The sequence below is a fragment of the Somniosus microcephalus genome, chromosome 17 (assembly GCF_052327205.1).
Source record: "Somniosus microcephalus isolate GS21.2 chromosome 17, FLI_Smic_1.0, whole genome shotgun sequence".
Taxonomy (NCBI): domain Eukaryota; kingdom Metazoa; phylum Chordata; class Chondrichthyes; order Squaliformes; family Somniosidae; genus Somniosus; species Somniosus microcephalus.
Genome location: NC_141003.1, coordinates 15,982,514 through 16,008,339, shown reverse-complemented (window position 1 = coordinate 16,008,339; position 25,826 = coordinate 15,982,514). Strand labels below are relative to the sequence as shown.

Here is a 25,826-nt window from a genome sequence, read left to right as displayed (position 1 = left end):
ACAGTGCAGCACTCGCTCTGCACTGCCCCTCCGACAGTGCAGCACTCGCTCTGCACTGCCCCTCCGACAGTGCAGCACTCGCTCTGTACTGAACCGGAGTGTCAGCCTAGATTTTATGCTCAAAGTCTCTGGAGTGGATCTTGAACCCATGACCTCCTGACTCGGGTGGAGTGCTACCCACTTGAGCCAAGGCTGATGCCGAGAATAAGCTGATGTTGATGAGCATTTACCCGAATACAACTGATGTCTGCGTAGCGTGCATCACATTCCACATACATGTGAAAGAGCAGTGCTTGAGTTTGTGCATTGGAGACAGGAAATATTTTTTGTTTGTTCAAATAGTTTTCCATATTCAAATCAGAAATGATAGCTCATTCGTATGAGGAAATGCTAGATAAAAATAGTTGCTTGGCACTTCCTGGCATGTGTGCTGATCTTATAAAATGCACTGAATCGTGGCCAAGCAACACTCACCAACACACAATTAAATTATCTAAAGTTAACGGGCTCGAGCTAGTATCATAACTAACAATGTTGATAAAAGGCATTTTATATTCTCCTGTTTTGTTTACAATCTTCACTTTTAACCCTTTCCTTCTCCACCCCCAACACTTCAGAAACTGATGTACAAGAGGCATCGTTTTAAAAGGGGAATAAATTGCAACGGATGCAAATCTGAAATGAAAGCAGAACATTCCGGAAATACACAGCAAGTCCAACCAGCGTCCGTAGAGAAAAGACAAGTTGACCCAAAACATTAAAGCCCAGACACATCAACCCATCCTTTCTCCTTGGGTGTCAGCAGTGGCGCAGTGGGTAGCACTCTCGCCTCTGAGTCAGAAGGTTGTGGGTTCAAGCTTCACCCCAGAGACTTGAGCACAGAATCTAGGCTTGCACTACTGAGGAGGTGCTGCACTGTCGGAGGTGCCATTTTTTCAGATGAGGCGTTAAACCGAGGCCACACCTGCTATCAGGTGGATGTAAAAGATCCCATGGTACTATTTGAAGAATGGCAGGAGAGTTCTCCTGGCCAATATTTATCCCTCAACCACCATCACTAAACAGATTATCTGGTCATGATCACATTGCTACTGTTGGGATTCCTACATTACAACAGTGACCAAATTTGAAAAGTACATCATTGACTGTAAAGCACTTTGGGATGTCCTGAGGTTATGAAAGGTGCTATATAACAGCACTATGGGAGAATCTTCACCACAAGGACTGCAGCGGTTCAAGGAGGCAGCTCACCACCACCTTCACGAGGGCAATTAGGGATGGGCAATAAATGCTGGCCCTGCCAGTGACGCCCACATTCCAAGAATGAATAAAAACAATGCAAGTTTTTCTCTCTCTCTCTCCAGGTGGATGGATATGGTGTGCATTTCTGGTATATGCTTTAGGCAGGAGAGGGAAAGATAATTGTACAGCCAATAAGTCATTTTCATGTAACATTCAACCTAATACAACTGTAGCTAACGTCCTTACATATAACCCACACCATTTCTTTTTAAAGTAAATTAAAACTGCAGACTTTAAGCCCAAAAACTGTGCAGTAATTAGTGGGTTGGATTTGCATCGTTACCTTCCTACCCCTGTTTAAGCCTTGTTACCAAGTTCCATTCATCTCCACATGCTTTGTTCATCATTGTGCCTGAGGTGCATTTACTGTGCAGCTGTAGTGCCGCGTGACGCGGTTTCACTTTGCACTCTCACTGCAGTTACTATATAACTGAAGCGTGAATCTGAAGTCGGGTTGACTAACATGATGCCAGTAGAGAGAGAGAGTCCCTGGAGGATGGAGTCTCAAAGTGAAACTTATAATTGGAATACACCAGAAGACTTGTGCAGCATTGGTCCTACAAGGCCCCAGAGTATAGTTTCATAGACACCCCACATAATGCTGTCTCTTCCCCATTCTCTTTCTCCTTCAGTAGCAGTTGTCTTTGGTACACTTCCTGTGAAACATGCAGAATAAACGTGGTGATCTCCTAGTTTCTTTCGAACAGCTGTAGCTCTTGTTAAGTCTGTGTGTTATATTGAGAATTACTACACAGACCACAAGAGTAAACTTTAACAGGTCTTTACTAGTCGAAGGTCAGGGCAGAACTGCCCAACAAGTCATTACACAGCACTTATATACCGGTGTGGTCACCACCGGTATTACAGTATACAGCAGCCGAGATAAAGTAGTGCAACCCTTAAAATAGTTCTCTTAAAGGTGGAACGGTCACATACACTACAATCCTCCCTTTTTAGCTTAACAGTATATATTCCCCATTAAACATAACATCATAACATATATACACAACTTCCTGTAAAAACAGTTCACAGATTCAGTCTCTCTGGAGGCTTCCTGACTCGGTCCGGATACTGCCTCGGTGGTGTAGTAGTTTCCAGTGGTGTAGTAGATTCTTTTGGCAAGGTCGATTCGGCTTGAATGCCAGTGTCGGGTTCATCTGGTTCCAGTATCACCGGATCGGAGGTAGATACTATGGGTATCTCTGCTTCATCATTAGGCGTATAGAGTGGTGGTGTAGGTTGTCCCTTTCCGGATGACGCTATGATCTGGTCAGCATGGTGCCTTATTATGCTTTCACCAATGTCCACGGTATACATCAGCGGTCCTAGTCGTGTGCAAATAGTTCCAGGCTGCCATTTCTCGGTACGGTAGTCCCGGGCCAAAACTTGTTGAGCTATCTGGAAGGTTCCAGTTGGCCTTTCATTCATGCCTTGAAATTGCCGGTTCTCTACGTCCCTTCTGATGTTTGGCTTGATCAAATCCAGCCGGCATCTTAGTCTTCTATTGAAAAACATCATGGCGGGAGTTTGGTTTGTGACCGCATGTGTTGCATTCCTGTACGCCAACAAGAAACTATCTACCTTATGTTGTAGATTTATGTCTTCATTACCCATGGCCTTTATGGCCTCCTTGAAGGTCTGGACAAACCTTTCAGCTAATCCATTGGTGGCGGGATGGTATGGGGCGGACGTGTAGTGCTTAACCCCATTGTTTTTTAAGAACTTCCTGAATTCTTCGGACACAAATTGCGGTCCATTATCAGAACAGATCTGTTCCGGCAGCCCATTCCTGGCAAATATGGTCCTTAATACTGTGGTTTTTTCCCGTGGTGGTGGAGGACATCTTTATTACCTCCGGCCACTTGGAGTGTGCATCCACCGCGATTAAGAACATTGAGTCCATAAATGGACCAGCAAAGTCGATATGTACCCTTTGCCATGGAGATGAGGGCCACTCCCATGGATGTAGAGGGGCTTGTGGTGGGGCGTTTTGGACCTTCTGGCATCCTAGACAGCTCTTGGTCATTTCTTCGATGTCTCCATCGATACCTGGCCACCACACAAACGCTCTGGCTAGATTCTTCATTTTAACTCCACCCAGATGCCCCTCGTGAAGCTGCTTTAGCACTTTACTCTGGAGTTTGGGTGGAATCACCACTCTGGATCCACACATCAGGGTTCCTCGGCACACTGACAGCTGTTCTCTTCTTTGCGAGAATGCTGGCAACAGTGGTTCGCCATGTGCTGGCCATCCCTTCACCGTTAAATCGTAGACTCGTGAGAGAGTCGGGTCATTTCTCGTTTCCTTTTCAATGGTAGAATTTGTTACTGGTAGACATTCCACTATGGTTGAGTGGAACATCTCCACTGGGTCCACTGTAGGCACCTCTTCTACCGTTGGCAACGGTAGGCGCGATAAACCGTCAGCATTCCCATGCTGTTTTGATCCTTTGTATTCTATGTCATATTGGTGTGCCCCTAGGAAAAGGGACCACCTCTGTAGCCTTTGCGCTGTCATAATGGAAACGCCCTTTTTAGGGTTGAATATGGATACCAACGGCTGGTGGTCTGTCGGCAGTGTAAACTTCTTGCCCTGCAGGTAATGATTGAACTTCTTTACTCCCCACACAAGGCTGAGAGCCTCCCTATCTATCTGAGCACAGTTGCACTCAGCGGAGGTCAATGATCTGGATGCAAATGCGACTGGCCTTTCCGAGCCATTCGGCAACTTGTGTGAGAGTACTGCTCCAATACCATAAGGAGAAGCATCACAAGCTAAACGAATAGGTAGCGTTGGGTTGAAGTGAGCCAACACTTCCTCTGAGGTGATCAATGCCTTGCTTTTGCGAAAGGCCTTCTTACAGTCCTCGCTCCGCTTCCATGGTACTTCTTTCTGCAAAAGAGCATTCAGCGGGTGCAGCACCGTGGATAGATTTGGCAGAAACTTATGGTAATAGTTAATCAACCCTAGGAACGACCTCAACTGGGATACATTTTCCGGAGCGGGAGCCTTCACAACAGCTTTGATCTTGTCAGGTGACTTGTGCAGCCCCTCCTGGTCAATGACATGACCACAGTACGAGATCCGTTTCTGAAAGAACTCACATTTCTGCCGATTTAACTCGAAGGCCATATTCCTTCAACCTGGTGAGCACCAGTTTCAAGTTTGCAAGGTGTTCCTCGTCGTCCTCTCCCGTAATCAGGATATCGTCCAAGTAACATTGAGTGTTTGGAATTCCCTGTAATACCTGCTCCATGGCCCTCTGCCAAATTGCTGTAGCCGAAGCCACTCCAAAAACCAGTCTATTATATCGATACAAGCCTCTGTGCGTGTTGATTGTGAGATACTGGCGCGACTCTTCCTCAACTTCCATCTGTAAGTACGCTTGCGTCAGGTCTATCTTGAAGTGTTTCCCGCCAGACAATGAAGCAAAGATATCCTCAATCCGCGGAAGCGGATATTGCACCGTGTGAAGCACCGGATTAACTGATCTTGAAGTCTCCACAGATGCGGACCTTCCCCGGTTCCCCTGGCTTGTTACTCGATGACCGATTCATGACGGGAACAATGGGCGTGGCCCACTCACTCCAGTCCGCCTTAGACAGTACTCCTGAACGTTCTAGCCCTTCCAGCTCAGCTTCCACAGCAGGTCGTATCGCATAAGGTACCGGTCTGGCTTTGAAAAATTTTGGGTTTGCATGTTCTGCAATCCTGATTTTTGCCTTAATTCCTCTTAGTGTTCCCAGTCCCTGTTGGAACACCTCTTTAGCCTCATCCAATATTCTGGACAATCGTTCAGGTTTGACATTTCTTTTTCCGGAATCTGCCGTCATTGCTTTTAGGGAGTGCCAGTCCATATTTATTTTCCTGATCCACTCCCGTCCCAGAAGTGGTGGACCTCCCTCAGGTAGTACATATATATCCATTCTTTGGTGTTCTTTGCCCTTGTGTATCACCTTGACTTTTATCTTTCCGATGGGGTATACTTTTTGCCCCGTGTATGTCTGCAATACTATCTCCGTATGGGAATATGTGTGAATAACCTTTTGTAATCTTGTTTATTCATGACCGTCAACGCCGATCCGGTGTCCAATTCCATCTTCACTTGGACTCCTGCTATCTGCAGTGTGACCCAGATAGTTTGTCGGTCAGCTTCCTTACTCACATTGTGAATTCTCAGACTACCCAGTTCCTTGCTGTTGGAGTCTGAATCTGAATTCTGTTCATCCGAACTCTTCTCAGCCACCTTATGTACCTTTCTGCACTTTTCCTGTGGTGACTTTTTGTTGCTGGTCTTCTTTCCTGACCGGCATACTTTAGCTATGTGACCAAGCTTGCCACATTTTCTACATTCCTGGTTTTTAAACCAGCATTGGTTCTGATCGTGTGTTGTCTTTCCACAACGATAACATTTCGTTGTACCCAAAGCCATTTGATCTACGCTGAGTACCGCTGCATTTCCGCAGTGCCTCTCTCTGCGGCTTCGTGCGATGCTGCAATAGTGACAGCCTTATCAAATGTAAGATCATTCTCCAAGTAGCCGCTTTTGTGTTCCTTCTTTCGACAATCCACACACGAATTTGTCTCTGTGCTTCTGTCAGGCTTTCCCCAAACTGACAGTATTTCGCTAGCTTACACAGTTCAATTAAATACTCCGCGTTGCTTTCCTCTTTCAGTTGTGTTCTCGCATAAAATTTAAATCGTTCCGCTAACATCAGCGGTGTGGGGTTCAAATGATCCTTCAGGACAGCAACAATATTAGCGAAAGTCTGATCCGCCGGTTTAGCTGGTGATAGAAGATGCTTCAATAGCCCGTATGTCTTCGCACCCATTGAGTTTAGTAAGGTTAGTGCTTTATCTTCATCTGATATTTTATTTGCCTTACAATATATCTCTATGCGTTCTACATACGTGGCCCAATCTTCAACATCGGGATCGAAATCATTGATGTTACCACGCTTAGGCATCCTCGCAATCTTCTTGAGAAACAAAAAAGAAATTTTTCATTTTATTTATTTATTTATTTATTTTTTTGAATGGCGGTTTCCCGCGCTTGTCTTCTTCCCCCGCCTCCGAAAATGGCAGCTTCCCGCGTTTGCCTTTCTCCCCCGCTGGCTGTAATGGCGATTTGCCGTATTGCTGCATTCGCCCTCCCCCAGCGGTTTTCAAATCGTGCCTCCCAGCCCCTCTTGCAGTCCGGTCCTTTCCCCCGGCTGCAGCTGAGTTCTCCGCGTTTTTTTTAATTTTCTCCCGCGCCTTACGCTGACCCGGTCGCTGCGCCTCGTGGCCTCGCTAGCTGCCCAGCCTTTTTCACCGGTCGCGGTCGAGCTCTCTCTCGACGCTGTTGCGTCTCCCAGCCCGGTCTTTTACACCGGCTGCGTTTGCATTCACCGCGGCTCCCGTGCCTTACGCTGCCCCAGTATCAGCGCCTCTGGCCCCGACTTCTGTCCGGCTCTTTCCCCCGGCCGTGGTCGAGTTCTCCGCCCTTATATCCTCCGTTTTTCCCTTCCCTACTTCACGCCAACGTGGCCGACTTGCTGCTCATCGCTGATCGGCTTACCCACCACCGTGATAGAAGGGATGATCACTGCCTGTTGCTGATGGAAGGCTTCGTGTCAGAATTCTTCCTTTGCTCTGCAGACCCGAGTCTTTTCTCAGCAGGATGATGAGGGCGGATGCCTCCTCAACGTCCGTCAAACTGCCTTGGATGTATCTCTGCCGCAGGGTAAGATCGTACTCGTCGCCACTGTTAAGTCTGTGTGTTATATTGAGAATTACTACACCGACCACAAGAGTAAACTTTAACAGGTCTTTACTAGTCGAAGGTCAGGGCGGAACTGCCCAATAAATCATTACACAGCACTTATATACCGGTGTGGTCACCACCGGTATTACAGTATACAGCAGCCGAGATAAAGTAGTGCAACCCTTAAAATAGTTCTCTTGAAGATGGAACAGTTACATACACTACAGCTCTGTTTGGTGCTTTACATAGGATTACATAGAATCTACAGCACAGAAACAGGCCATTCAGCCCAACTGGTCCATGCCGGTGTTTATGCTCTACACAAGTCTCCACCCCACCTTACTTCATCTCACCCCATTAGCATATCCTTCTGTTCCTTTCTCCCTCGTGTGTTTATCTAGCTTCCTCTTAAATATACCTGTGCTATTGGCCTCAACTACTCCATGGGGTAACAAATTCCACATTCTCACCACTCTCTGGGTAAAGTAGTTTCTCCTGAATTGCTTATTGGAATTATTAGTGACTATCTTATATTTATAAGCCCTAGTTTTGGACTTCCCACAAGTGGAAACATCTCTACATCTACCCTATCAAACCTCCATGATTCTAAAGGCACCTATCGGGTCACCTCTCGGCCTTCTCTTTCTAGAAAAAAGAACCCCAGCCTGTTCAATCTCTCCTGATGGTTATAACCTCTCAGTTCTGGTATCATTCTTGTGAATCTTTTTTGCCTCCTATATCCCTTTTTATAATATGGAGACCAGAACTGTTCACAGTACTCTCTGTGGTCTAACCAAGGTTCTATACAAGTTTAACAGAACTTCTCCGCTGTTCAATTCTATTCCTCTAGAAATGAACCCCAGTGCTTTGTTTGCATGTTTTAATGCATATTAACCTGTGTCACTACTATTATTCATTTGTGAATGTGTAGCCCTAGATCCCTTTGCTCCTCTACCTGTTTAGAGGAGTAGATAGTCTCCTTATTCTTCCTTCCAAAAAGTGCCACCTCAAACTTGCCTATATTGAAATTCATTTGTGATTTACGCACTCATTCTGCAAGTTTATTAATGTTTTCTAGGACAATTCTATATGTAGATGGTAGATTTTTTTTTTTTTTTTTAAACTCTACTGGAGTTTGGGCCTAGATTGGCACTGCCCTTAAGATCTTCATAGTTGTAATAGAGCCACCTGGTGGAATACTGATGTATATAATAATAAAGCCATGTGCAGAACAGTTCTTACCGGAAGCCATGTTGTGCTGTTCTATATATATATGCTATGTCTCAAGATTTTTGTTGGAGGATAGTCCTGCCAACCAATGGAGGGACTGTTAGGGGTTCTTTGTTTTGCGGAAAAACTTAAAAATCCGAGGTAATTTCGAGCACACGTGGCTGAACTGTTGATGTTGCCAGAGTCTAGATGGCCGCACCTATGGGAATAATAGGGCGCTTGGATGAGTTCCATCGTGACCGAGACACTTTTGGAGCATATGTGGAATGGCTAGAAACGTTTTTCACCGCAAATCGTAACATCGAAGACCCTGAAGATATAAATCGTAACCGGGCAGTTTTAGAAATGGAAGGCGGAGTGCTTCTACTGCAAGAAAACTGGGCAACTTGTGAAGGCGTGCCGACAGAAGAGTAAACCAACTGGCAATGCTAGAAGTAGAAATCACCAGGCACTACATGCCATTGAAGAGAAGCAGCAGATTGAGGAGTTTCTGGAGATTCACGTCATCAGGAGCACGAAGGTATCTAACAGCGATTCGCGAGGTATCGTCATCCAAGCAGATGTCGGTGGAACCTGGATACCCATGTAAATCAACACTGATACATCCGTGAGCATAGTACCGGAATCACTGTCGCGACAAGTTGTGTAATTATCAACTAGAGAAATCGAAGGTAGAGCTGCGAGGCTACTCGGGAGAGCAAATCCCTGTAGTAGGAAGTGTCACATACCAGTGAAATACAAGGATCCGTGTCCGAGCTTGCCTCTCAGTAGTGGCAGGAGACAAGCCTGCCATGATGGGTAGTAATTGGTTGGGATCACTGAAGCTGGATTGGAATGAGATTTTTTGTGTGGAAGCGAAATTTACATTGAAAGATGTCATCAAGCAGTATCCGAAGGTGTTCAGCGAAACGGGCAGTCCGATTCAAGGCGAGTGTCAGAGTGCAGAAGGACGCAAGACCAGTTTACTGCAAGCCACGTCCCATACAATACGCACTCGAGGAGAAAGTTGAGCAAGAGCTCAAGACTAGAAACTGAGAACATTGGGCTGTATTTTGTGACCCCTTTGGGTGCATACGCGCGATCTGTCAAGAATCTCCTCGACAGATCCTCCGCATCCCCAGGAGAAGGGCCTCTGCGGGTGGAGCGTTGCGCTATTTGCCCAACTTCCACCCGCTGAATGCCTGTGAAATTCTTACACCAGGTTAAAGCAAGCGTAAGGCCTACTTTTACCAGCATAAGAGTTTTAAAAAAATGGAAAAATAAAATGTTATCGCTCATTTATATATTAAAAACCCTGCCCAATAAGGTAAGTTTATTTTTAGCCCTGTTAAAACATTTTTTCTTCAAAAAATTACATTTTTGTTTAAAATATTTAATTAAATGGCATTTTAATTAATTTTAAATATGTAATTCAAAAAAAAATTATTTCTTGTGTTTGTGTAATTTTTAAGTGATCCCCATTCATACTTATGGGAGTTCTGTATGTACGGAATCCCCATAACTATGAAGGGGGATTTTCCTTCTTTCATTGGTTGGGCCGGCCCACGTGATCCCAGGGGTGCCTGTGAACCGGCTGCGTCCCTGGGATACGTGGGCTTCTGCCCGCGCATACCCGGAGAGGCCCAGGATCGCAAGTCTCCGTACCTCCCGGGCCACCAGGTAAATACGTAGATATTTCACAGGTCGGAGGCATCCACCCACGGGAAGTCTCCGACCGTAAATGTTGGGCCAATATCTCTAAGGTAGATCTGAGGAATTGGGCTACACGCATTGTTGTTGTGCCTAAGTCAGATGGGTACGGTAAAGTTGTGTGTTGATTATAAGGTAACCATAAACCAGGTTCTAGAGTGTAATCTACCCAATACGTTGCCAAATGTGGAAGATTTGTTCACAACGCTGACAGGTGGCCAGATCTTTTCTATGTTCGATCTAATAAACGCCTACCTACAACTTGAGTTAGATGAAGCGTCCAAGTCATGTTTGACTATAAATACTCAACGAGGCCTATATCCGTTCAATAGGCTACTATTTGGAGTGCCTTCTGCCCCCGACATATTCCAGGGGGAGATGAACCAAATCTTGCAAGGGATTGAAGGGGTAGTGTGTTATTTGGATAACATACTCACTTCAGCACCCAACAGGCAAATCCATGATGAGATGTTGAATGAAGTGCTCAAACGGCTAGAGAAGCACGGAGTACGAGTGACCGCTCACGTGTGAGTTGTTTCAAAACTCAATGGAATACTTAGGGCACAGAGCAGATAAAGATGGTTTACATCCAACCAAGGGAAAGCTGAATGCAATCAGAATGCACTAACAAATAGGATCCGGGGAAGAAAAAATGGTAAGACGAATAGGGCCATAGTACAAAAAATGTAAAGATGTCATAAAAATGTTAAGCCAAATCTAAAGGCATTGTATCTGAATGCACAAAGCATTCGTAATAAGGTAGAAGAATTAACAGCGCAAATAGATGTAAATGGATATGATATAATTGCGATTACGGAGACATGGCTGCAGGATTACCAAGGATGGGAGCTGAATATCCCAGGATACTTGATATTTAGGAAGGACAGGGGAAAAAGAGGCGGGGTGGCGTTGTTTGTAAAGGATGAAATCAGAGCAATAGTGAGAAAGGATATTGGCTCAGAAAATCAAGATGTAGAATCAGTCTGGGTGGAGCTAAGAAGCACCAAAGGACAGAAAACATTGGTGGGAGTTGTATATAGGCTGCCAAACAGTAGTGGTAATGTAGGGGATGGCATCAAACAGGAAATTAGAGATGCATGTAACAAGGGTACTACAGTAATCATGGGTGACTTTAATCTACATATAAACTGGCCAAACCAAATTAGCAATAATACTGTGGAGGATGAATTCCTAGAGTGTGCACGAGATGGTTTTTTAGACCAGAGGTTGAGGAGCCAACTAGGGAACAGGCTATCCTAGATTGGGTATGTAATTATGTAATGAGAAGGGGTTAATTAATAATCTTGTGCGCAGTTCTTTAGGGAAGAGTGACCATAACATCATCGAATTCTTCATCAAGATAGGAAGTCCAATCAGAAACTAGGGTCCTAAATCTAAACAAAGGAAACTACGAAGGTATGAGGAGTGAGTTGACTATGATAGATTGGGTGCTTCATTAAAAGGCATGATGGTGGATAGGCAATGGCTAACATTTAAGGAACGAATGCATGAATTGCAACAGTTATGCATTCCTTTCTGGTGCAAAAACACAAGGAAAGGCAGCCCAACCATGGCTAACAAAAGAAATTAAGGATATTATTAGATCCAAAGAGTCGTCATATAAAACTACCAGAAAAGTAGCAAGCCTGAGGATTGGGAGCAGTTTAGAGTTCAGCAAAAAAGGACCGAGAGATTGATTAAGGGGGGAAAAATAGTGTATGAGAGTAAACTTGCAAGATCATAAAAGCAGACTGTAAAAGCTTCTACAAGTATGTAAAAAGAAAAAGCTTAGTGAAGACAAATGTAGGTCCCTTGCAGTCAGAAACGGGAGAATTTATAATAGGAACAAGGAAGTGGCAGAGCAATTAAACAAATACTTTGGTTCTGTCTTCACGGAAGAGGACACAAATAACTTCCCAGAAATGCTAGGGAATCAAGGGTCTAGTGAGAAGGAGGAATTAAAGGAAATTAGTATTAGTAAAAAAAAAATAGTGCTGGAGAATTAATGGGACTGAAAGCTGATAAATCCCCAGGGCCTGATAATCTGCATCCCAGAGTAGTAAAAGAGGTAGCCATGGAAATAGTGGATGCATTGGTTGTCACCTTCCAAAACTCTATAGATTATGGAACAGTTCCTGCAGATTGGAGGGTGGCAAACAGAACCCCACTATTTAAAAAAGGAGGGCAAGAGAAAACGGGGAACTACAGACTGGAGACTTTTGAGGATGTAACTGGTAGAATAGATAAGGGAGAACCAGTGGATGTGGTGTATTTGGATTTTCAGAAGGCCTTTGATAAAGTCCCGCATAAGAAGTTAGTGTGCAAAATTAAAGCACATGGGATTGGGGGTAATATACTGGCATGGATTGAAAATTGGTTAACAGACGGGAAAGAGAGAGTAGGAATAAATGGGTCTTTTTCAGGGTGGCAGGCGGTGACTAGTGGGGTACCGCAGGGATCCGTGCTTGGGTCCCAGCTATTCACAATATAGATCAATGATTTGGATGAGGGAGCCAAATGTAATATTTCCAAGTTTGATGATGACATGAAACTAGGTGGGATTGTGAGTTGTGAGGAGGATGCAAAGAGGCTTCAAGTTGAGTGAGTGGGCAAATACATGGCAGATGCAGTATAACGTGAATAAATGTGAAGTTATCCACTTTGGTAGGAAAAATGGAAAGGCAGAGTATCATTTAAATGGTGATGGATTGGAAATGTTGAGGTACAGAGGGGGACCTGGGTGTCCTTGTACACCAGTCACTGAAAGCAAACATGCAGGTGCAGCAAGCAGTTAGGAAGGCAAATGGTATGTTGGCCTTCATTGCAAGAGGATTTGAGTACAGGAGCAAGGATGTCTTACTACAGTTGTACAGGGCCTTGGTGAGACCACACCTGGAGTACTGTGTGCAGTTTTGGTCTCCTTACCTAAGAAAGGATATACATGCCATAGAGGGAGTGCAGCAAAGGTTCACCAGACTGATTCCTGGGATGGCAGGACTGTCTTATGAGGAGAGACTAGGCCTGTATTCACTAGAGTTTAGAAGAATGAGAGGGGATCTCATTGAAATGTATAAAATTCTTGCAGGGCTAGACAGACTGGATGCAGGGAGGATGTTTCCCCTGGCTGGGGGTTCTAGAACGAGGGGGTCACAGTTTCAGGATACAGGGTAGGACATTTAGGACTGAGAAGAGGAGGAATTTCTTTACTTAGAGGGTGGTGAACCTATGGAATTCTCTACCACAGAAGGCTGTAGAGGCCAAGTCACTGAATATATTTAAGAAGGAGATAGATAGATAGATTTCTAGACACAAAAGACATCAATGGGTATGGGGAGAGAGCGGGAATATGGTATTGAGATAATGGATCAGCCATGATCATATTGAATGGCGGAGCAGGCTCAAAGGGCCAAATGGCCCACTCCTCCTATTTTTCTGTTTTTTCTATGTTCTATGCACCCACTCCCAAGAATGTCTCTGAACTTCGATCATTTTTGTGTCTTTTGAATTATTACGAAAAATTCCTCACAAACTTGGCTACATCGTTGCATCCACTGAATGAGCTGTTGAGAAAACAGGTCCCTTGGAAGTGGTCAAAAGAATGTGACACAGCATTCAAAGAGTGGAGAAGCCAGTGAGTAGCGAGTACCATGTTCGTTTACTATGATGTATCTAAGGAGATCAAGCTAGCGTGTGATGCCTCTCCGTACAGAGTTGGGGCAGTGATCTCTCATGTACTAGATAGTGGGGAGGAGAGACCAATTGTTTTTGCTTCACGCACTCAGTGCCAATGAGCGGAATTATGCGCAGGTCAAAAATGAAGCTTTGTCATTGATATTTGGGGTCAAGAAGTTTCACAAATATTTGTTTGGTTGTAAGTTTACTATAGTTACTGACCATAAGCCTCTGACGGCAATCTTCCATCCAAGGTCCCCAGTTCCAACCTTAGCTGCAGCCCGAATGCAGAGATGGGCTTTAATTTTGTCAGTGTATACGTATGACATTGAGTACAGACAATTAGCTGATCACAGCAATGCTGATGCTATGTCCAGGTTGCCATCCCCATCGCAAGTTACACCCAGTAAGGAAGAAGTGTTCTAATTCTCATACATTGATGAGCTGCCAGTCACAGCTGAAGAGATTGGTAGGGCAACCAAACGTGACTCAATTATGTCAAAGGTGTATGATTACATAGTAAATGGATGGCCAAACCAGGTATCAGAGGAAGTTATCCATCCATACTTTGTAGGAATGAATTGTCAGTGGATAAAAATTGTATCATGTAGGGTGCAAGACTGGCTATCCCAAATAGGTTCAGGTCTAAATGGTTAGGAGAGCTTCATGACCAGCACTTGGGAATGTGCTTGACCAAGAGCTTTGCACGCAGTTACTTATGGTGGCCAGGTTTAGATAAAGAGATAGAGTACATAGTCAGTCAGTGTACAACATGTCAATCAGTGAGCAAGAAAGCACCATTACAGCCATGGAAATGGCCTCCCAGAGTGTGGCAAAGGTTACATGTAGATTTTGCTGAGCTAGAAGGACAGCAATTGTTCATAGTGATAGATAGTCACTCGAAGTGGGTAGAGGTGTTTCCGATGCGGATAATAACAAGCAAAACACTAGACAATTTGCGAATATTGTTTTCTTCATACGGCCTCCCAGAAGAAATTGTGTCTGATAATGGGCTGTAATTTTGTTCACGAGTTCACACAGTTCATGAGCAGAAACCACCATACCACCCTACTTCAAATGGTGCAGCAGAGCGCACAATACAAATTGTCAAATGTGCCCTCATCAAGCAAATGTTGGATCCAAATCCAAAGAAACGTCAGTTGTTGGACCACAAACTGGCAAATTTTCTGATTACTGGACTACTCCTCACACCACTACTGGTAGAAAGCCAGCAGAGTTGTTTCTCAAACGACAGCCATGAACCAGGTTCTCGTTGTTAAAGCCAAACTTGGCACAGTCCATAGAGAAACAATCAAGGTAGAAAGAGAGTCATGATAAAGGTAGAGTTAGAGAAGTGTGAAGTTGAACCAGAAGGTTAGAGTGAAGAACCATCACCATAAATGGTTGAAGTGGTTACCAGGAAGAGTAGTGAAGATATGTGGCCCTTGCACATATTTGGTCAAGATGTTTGATCATGGAAAGGATAGGTTTGTTCACGTTGATCATATCTTACCTACAGATGTGGAAGGTGTTCAAAGCTGGGATGATTCAATTTATTCTGATGAGTTACAAGTAGAGCACCAGTAGCAAATCCTACATCAGACATACCAGAAACAAGTCCAAGACAAAGTCAGAATTTAAGTCTGAGCCCGAGTCAGGCAGACAAACAGTCAAGGTGTAAAGAATCCAAATGTAGATCAAGGTCAGCCCTTGGAGAAAAATTCCCTGCAGGCTCAGCCTAGAATGAGTCAAAGTCTTACAACAAGATCTGAAAGTTCTGTTCAAGAAAAAAGGTTACATCTTCGAAACAGAAAACCAGTGGTTAAGTTTAATTTGTAAATATGGAAAATAAGTTCATATCTTTTATTTGTAATACAGAATTCTATAATAGAATTTGGAAGCATAAAATGGGTTCCATTTGAGAAATGTATACCAAGAGTTGTACTACTGATATATATAATAATAAAGCCATGTGCAGTACAGTTCTTACTGGAAGCCATGTTGTGCTGTTATGTGTGTATATATCACATTAGTACTGCAGCATGATTGCCACGAATCATCCGCCAAACTTAATTTGACCGTGATTGCCATTGTTGACTAGGCCTCCATGTTTAAGTTCTGGGAGGTTCCAAAAAATGAAGAAACAAATCTGCTGAATTAGCCTGTATTAACCCTTTCCTGAATGAAAGTTTGTTTAGCAGGAGTTTGAAATGAAAGACATGCTCTTGCTACTTGTGCATGCTTTCTAACAGGTTAATTTATTTGCTGTGCCATTATTCTTTATAAATCTAATCCGTATTCATATGTTGCTTGTTGAATTTCTTGGTTCTACTTATTGGCTGCGCTCATGATTGCCCGCACAGTCAGTTCCTACTTTGCATTTACGTGGGATGGTGTAAAAAAAGATAAGCTCTCCAGCTGCATTTCTCTCTCCCTCCCCTCCTTTAAGAACTTTAAGTGCTATAACCTGACACTCCAAATCAACATCAAATAAACTTTATGACCCATTTGTTCAGTCAATATACTAAATTATGAAGGATGTTGAGATTCTTGTTTAGATGCCAGTTAGTTTGGCTTAACAAACATTTTGAATCACTGCATTAAATGTCAGTTATACTTTAAAAGCACAGTAACTGAAAATGATGATCTGAGATTTGTGTGGGTTTTTTAATTCTCTGGATGCGGACGTCGCTAGCAAGGCCGACCTTTATTGCCCATCCCTAGCTGTTCTGATGTGGTGATAGTGGTGAGCCACCTTCTTGAACCGCGGCAGTTCTTGTGGTAATAGGGGATTCTAAAATATTGACCCAGCAGTGAAGGAACAGCTCAATACATGTCCAATTTGCAATGGTGGGGAATTGGAGGGAGTGGTGACCCCCACGGCATTGCCGCTGTTGTCCTTCATGGGGGAGGGCCGTTTATTGCTAGTGGTGCATGTGTTTTGAATAACAACTTGATTCTCATCTTCAAACAGACGGGAAGTTGCTGCAAAGAGCCGAGGCCAGAAGTCGCTCGACGAGTAGGACTGAGCCAAGCTCCTCACTTCTCACTGCCATGTATTCAACGCAGAAAGAGCCATAATTCAGTAACCACACACTCTTGCACTCCATTGCTGGGTAAGCACGGTCAATACCAGAATTTAACCTGTAGTCGAAACTTGTAGCAATTTAAAGATAAGTAAACGTAAAATGCTTTTGTTACCAGATCGAATAAGCTGTTCTTTAACCCTCTTTTAAACTGTGTGCATTGTTTGAAACAGAAGAAAAATGGAACTTGCATTTCCATAGCACCTTTCACGACCTCAGACTGTCCCAAAGTGTTTTACAGCCAATGAAGTACTTTTGCAGTGTAGTCACTGTTGTAATGTAGGAAATGCGTCAGCCAATCTGCGCCCAGCAAGCTCCCACAAACAGCAATGTGACGATGACCCGGTAATCTGCGCACAGCAAGCTCCCACAAACAGCAGTGTGATGATGACCAGCCAATCTGCGCACAGCAAGCTCCCACAAACAGCAGTGTGATGATGACCCGGTAATCTGTTTCTTAGTGATGTCGGTTGAGGGCTGAATATTGGCCTGGACAAAGGGGGCAATCTCCCCTGCTGCTCTTCAAACAGTGCCAGGGGATCTTTCTCGTCCACCTGAGGGGCAGACGGGGCCTCAGTTTAACGGCTATCTGAAAGACGGCACCTCCAACAGTGCAGCACACTCTCAGTACTGCAATGGTGTGTCAGCCTAGATTTTTGTGTTCAGGTTGTGGGTGCTCAGGTTGTGGGTTCTCTGGAGTGGGATGTAAAAGATTCCTTGGCACTATTTCGAAGAAGGGCAGGGTATCCCCGGTGTCCTGGCCAATATTTATCCCTAACCAACATAACAAAAACAGGTTATCTGGTCATTATCACATTGCTGTTTATGGGAGCTTGTTGTGCACAAGTTGGCTGCTGCGTTTCCCACATTACAACAGTGACTCCACTTCAAAAAGTACTTCATTGGTTGTAAAGTGCTTTGAGACGTCCGGTGGTTGTGAAAGGCGCTATAGAAATGCAAGTCTTTCTTTCTTACCCTTTTTTAATATTCCTTTTTTTAAAGCAATGATCTAATTCCCTTTTAAAAGAAATTGTTGACTTTGCTTCAACCACAGTTTGTAACAGAAATTTCCACGTACAAACTGACCTCTGAGATTTTTTTTTTTCTAATCTCTCCTCGCTCGGGTTATTTTTATTTTTTGTTGTTGAAATTTTCATTTAAAATGTAAATCTATATCCATATTCCCGTAACAGTTGAAATAAGTTGGGGTGTGAATGGACTACAAATTGAGCCCACCAAATTTTGCTTGGTAATTGAGACCGTGGAGATGAAGTTGGTTTTCGGCAGTAGCAGGGAGCAGGCGGGTTGTGAATCAGCCGCCCGCTTTACTCCGCAGCCCATTGTTCTTATCCGCTGACTTCAATAGGAAAACAAAATGGGGTGTGGTGTAAAGCGGGCTGCCGATTCACTGCTCGCGAAGACCAATTTCAGCCCCAGCAGGTCTACAAATTTAATTAACCACCATTGCTCCACTTAATTTATTGTTATTTGGTATCCTGTGTGCTTTGTACTCTTTCTCTGCTCTTCTGAGAACACTGACCCATACATTACCTCCTTTTTAAGGGGCGTTTCCACTTGGGGGAGGGTAATCGGCCTTTTTTTGCTCCTCCTATGGAGGTCTGGAGTTGACCACTTGTTTTGTTTTTGGAGTTTCCCCCCACTGTGACTGGCAAATGTAAGTTTGTCTCGAGGGTTAGTGTTTCAAGATGGTTTCGCTGCTTTGTAAGTCGGGATAGTTGTCGGGGGACCTTGCTTGCAATCAGTAAGTTGTTCCAAGGGTGAGGGACGCCATCCAGCCCAAACTAGCATTAGCCTTTCACAGAAGCCTAAAGTAGTGGAACCCCAGAATGATGCAGCACATTTGGCCCATCAAATCCGTGCCGGTGTGTTTCTCTGCCTGAGGAGCCAAGTCTAATCCCACTCTTCCGCTTGCTCCCGAAACCTTTAACGTTCCTTTTTTTTTTAACTACTGTCTTAATTCCCTTTTGAAAAGAATTTATTGACTCTGCTTCAGCAGTGGTTTGTGGCAAAGAATTCCTCATTCAGACCACCCTTCTACGTGAAGATGCTTTTTCTAGCTTCCCCTTTCATTGTCTGTGATTAGCTTACATTTGTGTCCTCTCATTGCCCCATCGCAGAGTCGAAACTATCTTGCGAGATTCCAACCATGATCTAGTTGAATGGCAGAGCAGACTGAAGTGCTGAGTGGCCTACTGCTGTCCCTATGTTTCTACTTCAGTAGCTCAATAGAGTAAAACATTGTTCTTTGCCAAAGGAATCTGAGCATCATAACACTAACTTGTGCTCGGATACTTTTGTCCAGCTAACCTAATAATTTTTGCAAAAGCACAGAAACCTAGAGCACTACAGAGAGAGGTGTTTTAAAGCAGGAAGGCCAAGCCCCCATGACTGAGCTGCTACAGGTCACCATGGGGACAGTGGCCCTCAGTTTGGAAAACGCTGCTCTTCTGGGACAATGTTCCCCCTAAGGTACGTGGCCACACAGTAATCTCCAAGGTCCCGCGCAGGCCCCTCACCGGCTTTTTCATTGTAATTATTGTGCATGTACAGAAATTTAAAGGGACCGTGCATTAAAAGAACAAAGCGCAGCTTACAGGGCACATTGTTCTGGGATTGCATGCATGCAATTTAACTGATTTAAAATGTTGCCGCGTTCAACTTGTGTGGTTTCCTTGATAGATGCCTTAATGTTGGAGAACTTTAATCCAGTCTCGCACATCCAGAATTGCACAGTGGCTCCTTCCGGCTTTTGCTCCAACTCCAACAAAGAAGGTCAAAAGCCAGTGACGTCAGCACATGAGCTATTCGACAGCCAGTCTAGGTAACTGTCCAAGTCAGCAACTTGTCATTTCAGAGATCAGACAATGTTCAGAGTTTCAATCATACAGTAAACATATTTATGATTCTGGTTGGAAACTTAACATTCAAATCCAATTTTAGCTGATTGGAGACATGTACAGCAGGAGTTCCTGATCAGTGATAAAATGAAGGGTTGCCACTAGTAAACATGCCTGTCACAGCCAATTATTGGCAGAAGTATCCCAGGCTATCAGTGTACTTTTCACAATGTTGAAGTTCATGCTGCCAATGGAAGTGGGGAGTGATGTCCAGCCCAGCAGCCAAGTGTAGCTGCAGAGAATGTCTGAGGCCTCGAAATTAGTCTGGGCCCGTTGTCGACCTGTGCACGCCCCTGAAGAGGTCTGAGGATCGCCGGAAATTGGTCCTCGGGGCCGCGTCGGCACACTCGGCATGAGCTGCGTCGCTGGTCGCGCCTCCACATGCAGCTCGTGAAGACGTCAATGTCTTGGCTACCCGGTTCTTGGGTAGGCCCCGGGATGGGGATTCGATTGGTGAATGGTGAGGGGGTGGAGGGTGAGGTGCGATCGTGACTCCTCGGGGGAACACTCCTATCCTCCTGGATCTGCAGGATGGGTATCAAAAGAAGCATTTCAATCACTTACTGGGACATGGCAGCTGCAGGAGCCGCTGATGAATCAATTGTCCACAGATTTCCCAATGGGGTCCTTCAAGTGTTAGGCCCCTAATTTACATTTTTACAGGACATAAACGCCTGCTTTAGGCATCTGCCCAGGACCCACGAATTTAGCAGTGGGACCAGTGCCTGCTACCTTCCCATGCTTTACACCCGCTTGACGCCCAATAAAATGGGCGCAATTGATGCCAATTTCTAGCCAATATCTGAAGACCCTTAGGATTTAAGCACTGAACCCACCCCACTAATGACATTGCTCTGAGCATCTTCTCAAGACAGCTGAGGCCCTTTTAGATTTGTTAAATTGGATAACGCGGTGATCAGAGCTGGCAAAACACCTCGGTTGTGGGACATCAGCAGCTGGAAGATGGGGTGGAAATTGCAGAGCTTGAGCTGAGGTATTGTGCAGTTGCGAGGCCTGGTACGCCACACTCCCTGCTCAGAGACTTGAGCTTCACTCTGGATCGCTATTTTCCTTTTTACCTGAGATTCCCAAAATGGCCAAGTGGCCATGGGAATCCTTTCCATGCACACTAGGCCCTTCCAGGCGCTGCACTGACCACCTTCGTAGTCTGTACGGAATTGATCAAAATGATTGAATCCCTCATTCATAAATTTTTGGAGAGGTTTATGGTTTGTATGCCATGCCCCTAACTTGCTGCGTACCACTCAAACCTAAGGGGAGGCGGGGTTTGGGAAGAAGGAGCCCATGATTGGCTTCTAGAACTGTGGCAATGCCACGTTGGAACTGTCTACTCGGACCCTACCAATGGGAAACCGGTCTTCTAGGGAAGCAGTAAGATGAGAGTCGCACGGAAATTCGCCATGTGGGTCATAAGCTATAGCCTCCTTCATAGAGTTTTAGCTATGAGGAACGATTGGATAGGCTGGCGTTGTTTTCTATGGAACAGAGGAGGCTGAGGGGAGATTTAATTGAGGTGTATAAAATTGAGGGGCTGAGATAGTGAATAGGAAGGACCTGTTTCCCCTAGCGGAGATGTCAATAACCAGGGGGCATAGATTTAAAGCAATTGGTAGAAGGATCAGAGGGGAGTTGAGAACTTTTTCACCCAGAGGGTGGTGGGGGTCTTGATCTCGCTGCCTGAAAGGGTGGTAGAGCCAGAGACCCTCGTCACATTTAAAAAGCACTTGGATATGCACTCGAAGTGCTGTAACCTACAGGGCTACGGACCAAGAGCTGGAAAGTGGGATTAGGCTGGAGAGCTCTTTGGCGGCCGGCACAGACACGATGGACCGAATGGCCTCATTTTGTGCTGTAGACTGTGTATGATTCTGTGTCACTACCTATTATTACAGCAACATGTGTCACTACCTATTATTACAGCAACATGTGTCACTACCTATTACTACAGCAACATGCTACAGCAGCAGAGCTGTAGAGTGTTTTTAAAACCCAGTTTTAAAGCTCGCATACTGCTTTGACCAGACAGCAAATTTGCAATGCAAACCGAAAGGAACACAAGTGAATGCTGACTTTTTTGTTTTTGCCTGGTGCGGTTGTTCTAATTTCCATTCCAGTTTGTTAATCTGCTCGTACGGTACAATGAAGACTATTGAAATGCCAAGAGTTTGTGGCACAATTTGACGCGTAGACATTGATGGTCTACCTGCAACAATATCGGGGGCACTATTTGTTCATGGTCTTCATGCAAATGATCGATATTTTAATCTGATGACAGGTGCGAGTTACACAGAGTTGGTATCCAGACCGATGCAGAGCTTTCTGTTCCTGGTATGAGTGGAGAGCTTCTGAATAAGGTTAGTGCTTCTTCTCGTGTGTTTGCTGTCATGCTGGTGGCAATTTTGCTGGTGATTTAAACGTGAAACTCTATGCCCAGTAGCTGTAACAATTTCAAAACTCTGGCGGAGGTCTCGGTAGTCACGTGACACCGGTATCAAAGGGACAAATGACAAGATGCAGGATAGCAGGAAAAGCAACTGCAAGACTCCACTCGCGAGTTCATGAAGTGGCCCATCCGTTATGACAACTGGCCTTGGTTGTGTTAAGTTAACTTTTCTCCTGCTGTGCAATCTCTTAACAAAACCTGTGGGCAAAACTACAGAAGCAGACTCGAGAATGAGACACAAATGGACAGGCTCCATTCCGGAGATAGAAACCTGCATACTTGTTTTTTTTAAAAAGCAGAAGTAATGGGTGTGGAGCTATCTCTTCAGTTTTGAAATAAGGCAGAATTTTTTTTCAGTATGTGACCACATTCTGCTACAGTAATCTAATAACATATGTGGATCTGTGTTGGGGCAATTATTTTCATTTTTGAAAAACTGTTGACCTAACCTGCCTTTGCTTCACTTTCACAAGGCATCACTTTGGGTGTGTGGCTAAGGTGAGGGGTTGTAATACTTTCTAGTACGGTATAAAATAGTCTTGGTTATAGCTGCACACGATTGTGGGTTAGAAAGAAAAGAACGAACTTGCATTTCCATAGCGCCTTTCATGACTTCAGGCTGTCCCAAAGCGTTTTACAGCCAATGAAGTACTTTTGAACTGTAGTCACTGTTGTAATGCAGGAAACGCAGCAGCTAATTTGCACACAGCAAGCTCCCACAAACAGCAATGTGATAATGACCAGATAATGGGGGAAAAATTCAGTTGTTTGCGCCTCGCGTTAGCGCCATAAGAGGGCGCCAATTGGGGCGCAAAGCAACTAGAGGCCGGGCGCAGCGACGTTTGTGCCGCTCGCGAAATTAACTAGACATTTTGCTGTGGCACTAAACACTACCGGCACGGTCTCCTGCGCTGGCAGATTGTGACGCCAGTCGAGTGCGCAACGCCCCGTTAGCGCCCAGGACTGGATATTGAGTGGCGCCCCCTGCCTTACCGCCTGCCGCTAGCAACTACGGGTTGAGGGGTGCGTTATGCTGTCAGAAAGGGACTAGGGGAGAGCTATTTAAAGACGACCGCTTCCTGCCTTTTTTTGTCGGTAACATTTTTGCACCACGCATTGAGAGAGAGACTTCTGGAGAGATTCAACGCTGTGTGAAGGAGTTTTGAGTACTGAGCAGCACTTTGCAGGTTCATTTTGATTTGCCCTTCCTTGCTTCGCCAGTGCTCTGAGGTAGCGCCTCACTCCTCGGCCTTTGCGCCTTAAGACAGGTGTGAAGCGCCTGATTTACCGCTCCAATCAACCCCAGGGGCGATAAAAGCCAAGTTTGCTGTCGGAGGCGATAATTAGCGCCAGGCACTAAACTTTGCGCACGGCCGATAATGGCGCCCCAAATGGGCGATACCAAATTTTTCCCCTAATCTGTTAGTGATGTTGGTTAAGGGATAAATGTTGGTCAGGAGACCGGGGAGAACACCCCTGCTCTTCGAAATAGTGCCGTGGGATCTTTTGCTTCCACCTGAGAGCAGACGGGGCCTCGGTTTAACACCGCATCCAAAAGATGGCACCTCCGACAGTGCAGCACTCCCTCAGCACTGCACTGGTGTGTCAGCCTAGATTATGTGCTTAAGACTCTGGAGTGGGACTTGAACCCACGACCGAGAGTGCTACAAACTGAGCCTCGGCTGACCGGATTAGGGAGGAGGAAGAAAAACTTACCAGGTTTACTGGTGCTGATTTGCTATCCATTGATCCCTGTTGGAAAGTGCGGGGGTGTGGAAGATGGCTGAGGCAAGGTTTGGCAATGATGCTCCACTTGTTGAATGACCACCTGACATTCCGTAACTAAGCTCACAAATGAAGAATGATCCCTTCGGTCCTTTGGGAGAGTAGAGGAGGAGAAACGAAGAGGGGGGAAAATGGGGAGCATTTATGTCTGAATTGGGAATTCTCTTTCAATAAGAGAGTGGGAAGTGAACTGCCCATTGAAACACTGCGTGCTTAAAAAAAAGTTTCATCCGAGATAACACCATATGTTCTCATTGACACTTGGGGATGAATTTCCATGAGGATTCACCCACTTGTCTGCCATAACTTGGTGGAAGAGCCACGGAAACCCTGGAAAAAAACAGTAATGACATTGTTTCCTGAGGTTTGCTCATCTCTTCTACTGAAGTTGATGGCAGACAAGGGGGAAGAACCTCCATAGAAATTCTCATCCATAAAATGCAGGGAGAGGCTTGTTCGATTTACAGCTTCGAACAAGAGCTGGCATTGATATAGTGCCTTATGTTTTCAGGACATCCCAAAAGAACTTGACTACACTGCAAAAGTATTTCATTGGTTGTAAACGTGGTAACGTAGGTAATGCGGCAGCCAATAAAGTGATGTTAGTTGAGGGATAAATATTGGCCAGGACCGGGAAGAACTCGCCACCTCTTCGAAATAGTGACACTTGATTTTTCACCGCCACCCGAGAGGGCAGACAGGGCCTCGGTTTAACGTCTCATCTGAAAGACGGCACCTCCGATAGTGCAGGACTCCCTCAGAAAAAACCAATAGAGCTGCATCACACATTGAACCATTCTTTGTACCTTTCTCCTCCCTTCTACTTTCAACAATTTCAAGCTGTAGCCGTCCCCCTAAACCCCTTGCTGGGTTCTCCCTATCGACGGCGTGTCCTCAGTGTTACACTTCCTGCACATGAGGGGCGCTGCAGAAATGCAAGTGGTGACTTTCCCTTTTCTATTTCAGAGCCACATTTGGCACTTCTCTTTTTATATTGCTCATTGGGTTTTGAGCATGTGTGGGAGCCCATTACCTCAATCATACAGCACAGAAGGAGGCCATTTGGCCCATTGTGCCTGTGCTGGCTCTTTGGTAGTGCTATCCAATTAATCCCACTCCCCTGCTCTTTCCCCATAGCCCTGCAATTTTTTTCCTTTTCAAATATTTATCCAATTCCCTTTTGAACGTTACTATTGAATCTGCCTCCACCATCCTTTCAGGCAGTGCATTCCAGATCACAACAAATTGCTGCGTAAAAAAAATTCTCCTCATCTCCCCTCTGGTTCTTTAGGTAATTATCTTAAATTTGTCTCCTCTGATTAATGACCTTCCCACCAGTGGAAACCATTTCACTTTATTTACTGTCAATACCCCTCAATTTTGAACCCCTCCATCAAATCTTCCCTGCCCTAAGGAGAACAACCCCAGCTTCTCTACTCTCCACATAACTGAAGTCCCACATCTCTCGTATCATTCTGAAATGTTCCTCACCATTTTGAATGTGATAAACACTATGCTACAGAAACCTACACGGTCCCCGTCACCTACACTGTCCATACTTCTAACTGGCAGCCGGCTATTCGAACAAATGGCACTAACCATTTGCCATCACCATAGGATTCTATTACAAAGGCATGGCTTATAACACATTAAGCGTGCCAGCTATTCCGGGCAATTCAATAAGCTTTTCAGACCTTGTTGCGGCGCAACCAAGTACAGTTAACTGTTCACCTGAGGAGATGAGTGCCTCAGTACTGTGGTGTCACTGTTCATATTGGAGAGCACAGTGAAATAGTGGCTGAGTGATGCGATTACTTGTATTCACCAACCATCGCTCAGACTGTATAAGGTTTTATTGTGTCCATCCTACATGAGCACCGCATGGGTGTAATTACCGTTCAGTCTGAGACTCGTGAGCAGGGCACAGCACCAA

General features: G+C 44.9%; 2 protein-coding genes and 1 pseudogene across 6 annotated transcripts in view; 1 reads left to right on the top strand and 2 right to left on the bottom strand.

The window, feature by feature from the left end:
* The window catches only part of LOC147105528 (tyrosine-protein phosphatase non-receptor type substrate 1-like), a 535,426-nt pseudogene that overhangs the window by 141,332 nt on the left and 368,268 nt on the right, over positions 1-25,826 (bottom strand).
* Positions 1-25,826, bottom strand: part of dnai7 (dynein axonemal intermediate chain 7) — a 227,593-nt gene that overhangs the window by 32,496 nt on the left and 169,271 nt on the right. The window lies entirely within an intron of this gene.
* The window catches only part of LOC147105533 (inositol 1,4,5-triphosphate receptor associated 2-like), a 176,700-nt gene that overhangs the window by 101,913 nt on the left and 48,961 nt on the right, over positions 1-25,826 (top strand). For all 5 annotated transcript variants that reach the window (XM_086009964.1, XM_086009967.1, XM_086009965.1 and 2 more), the window contains 3 exons: positions 16,615-16,756; positions 19,427-19,568; positions 21,941-22,019. In XM_086009964.1, coding sequence (XP_085866090.1) covers positions 16,615-16,756; positions 19,427-19,568; positions 21,941-22,019 — 363 coding nt within the window. The remainder of the gene's footprint in view (positions 1-16,614; positions 16,757-19,426; positions 19,569-21,940; positions 22,020-25,826) is intronic.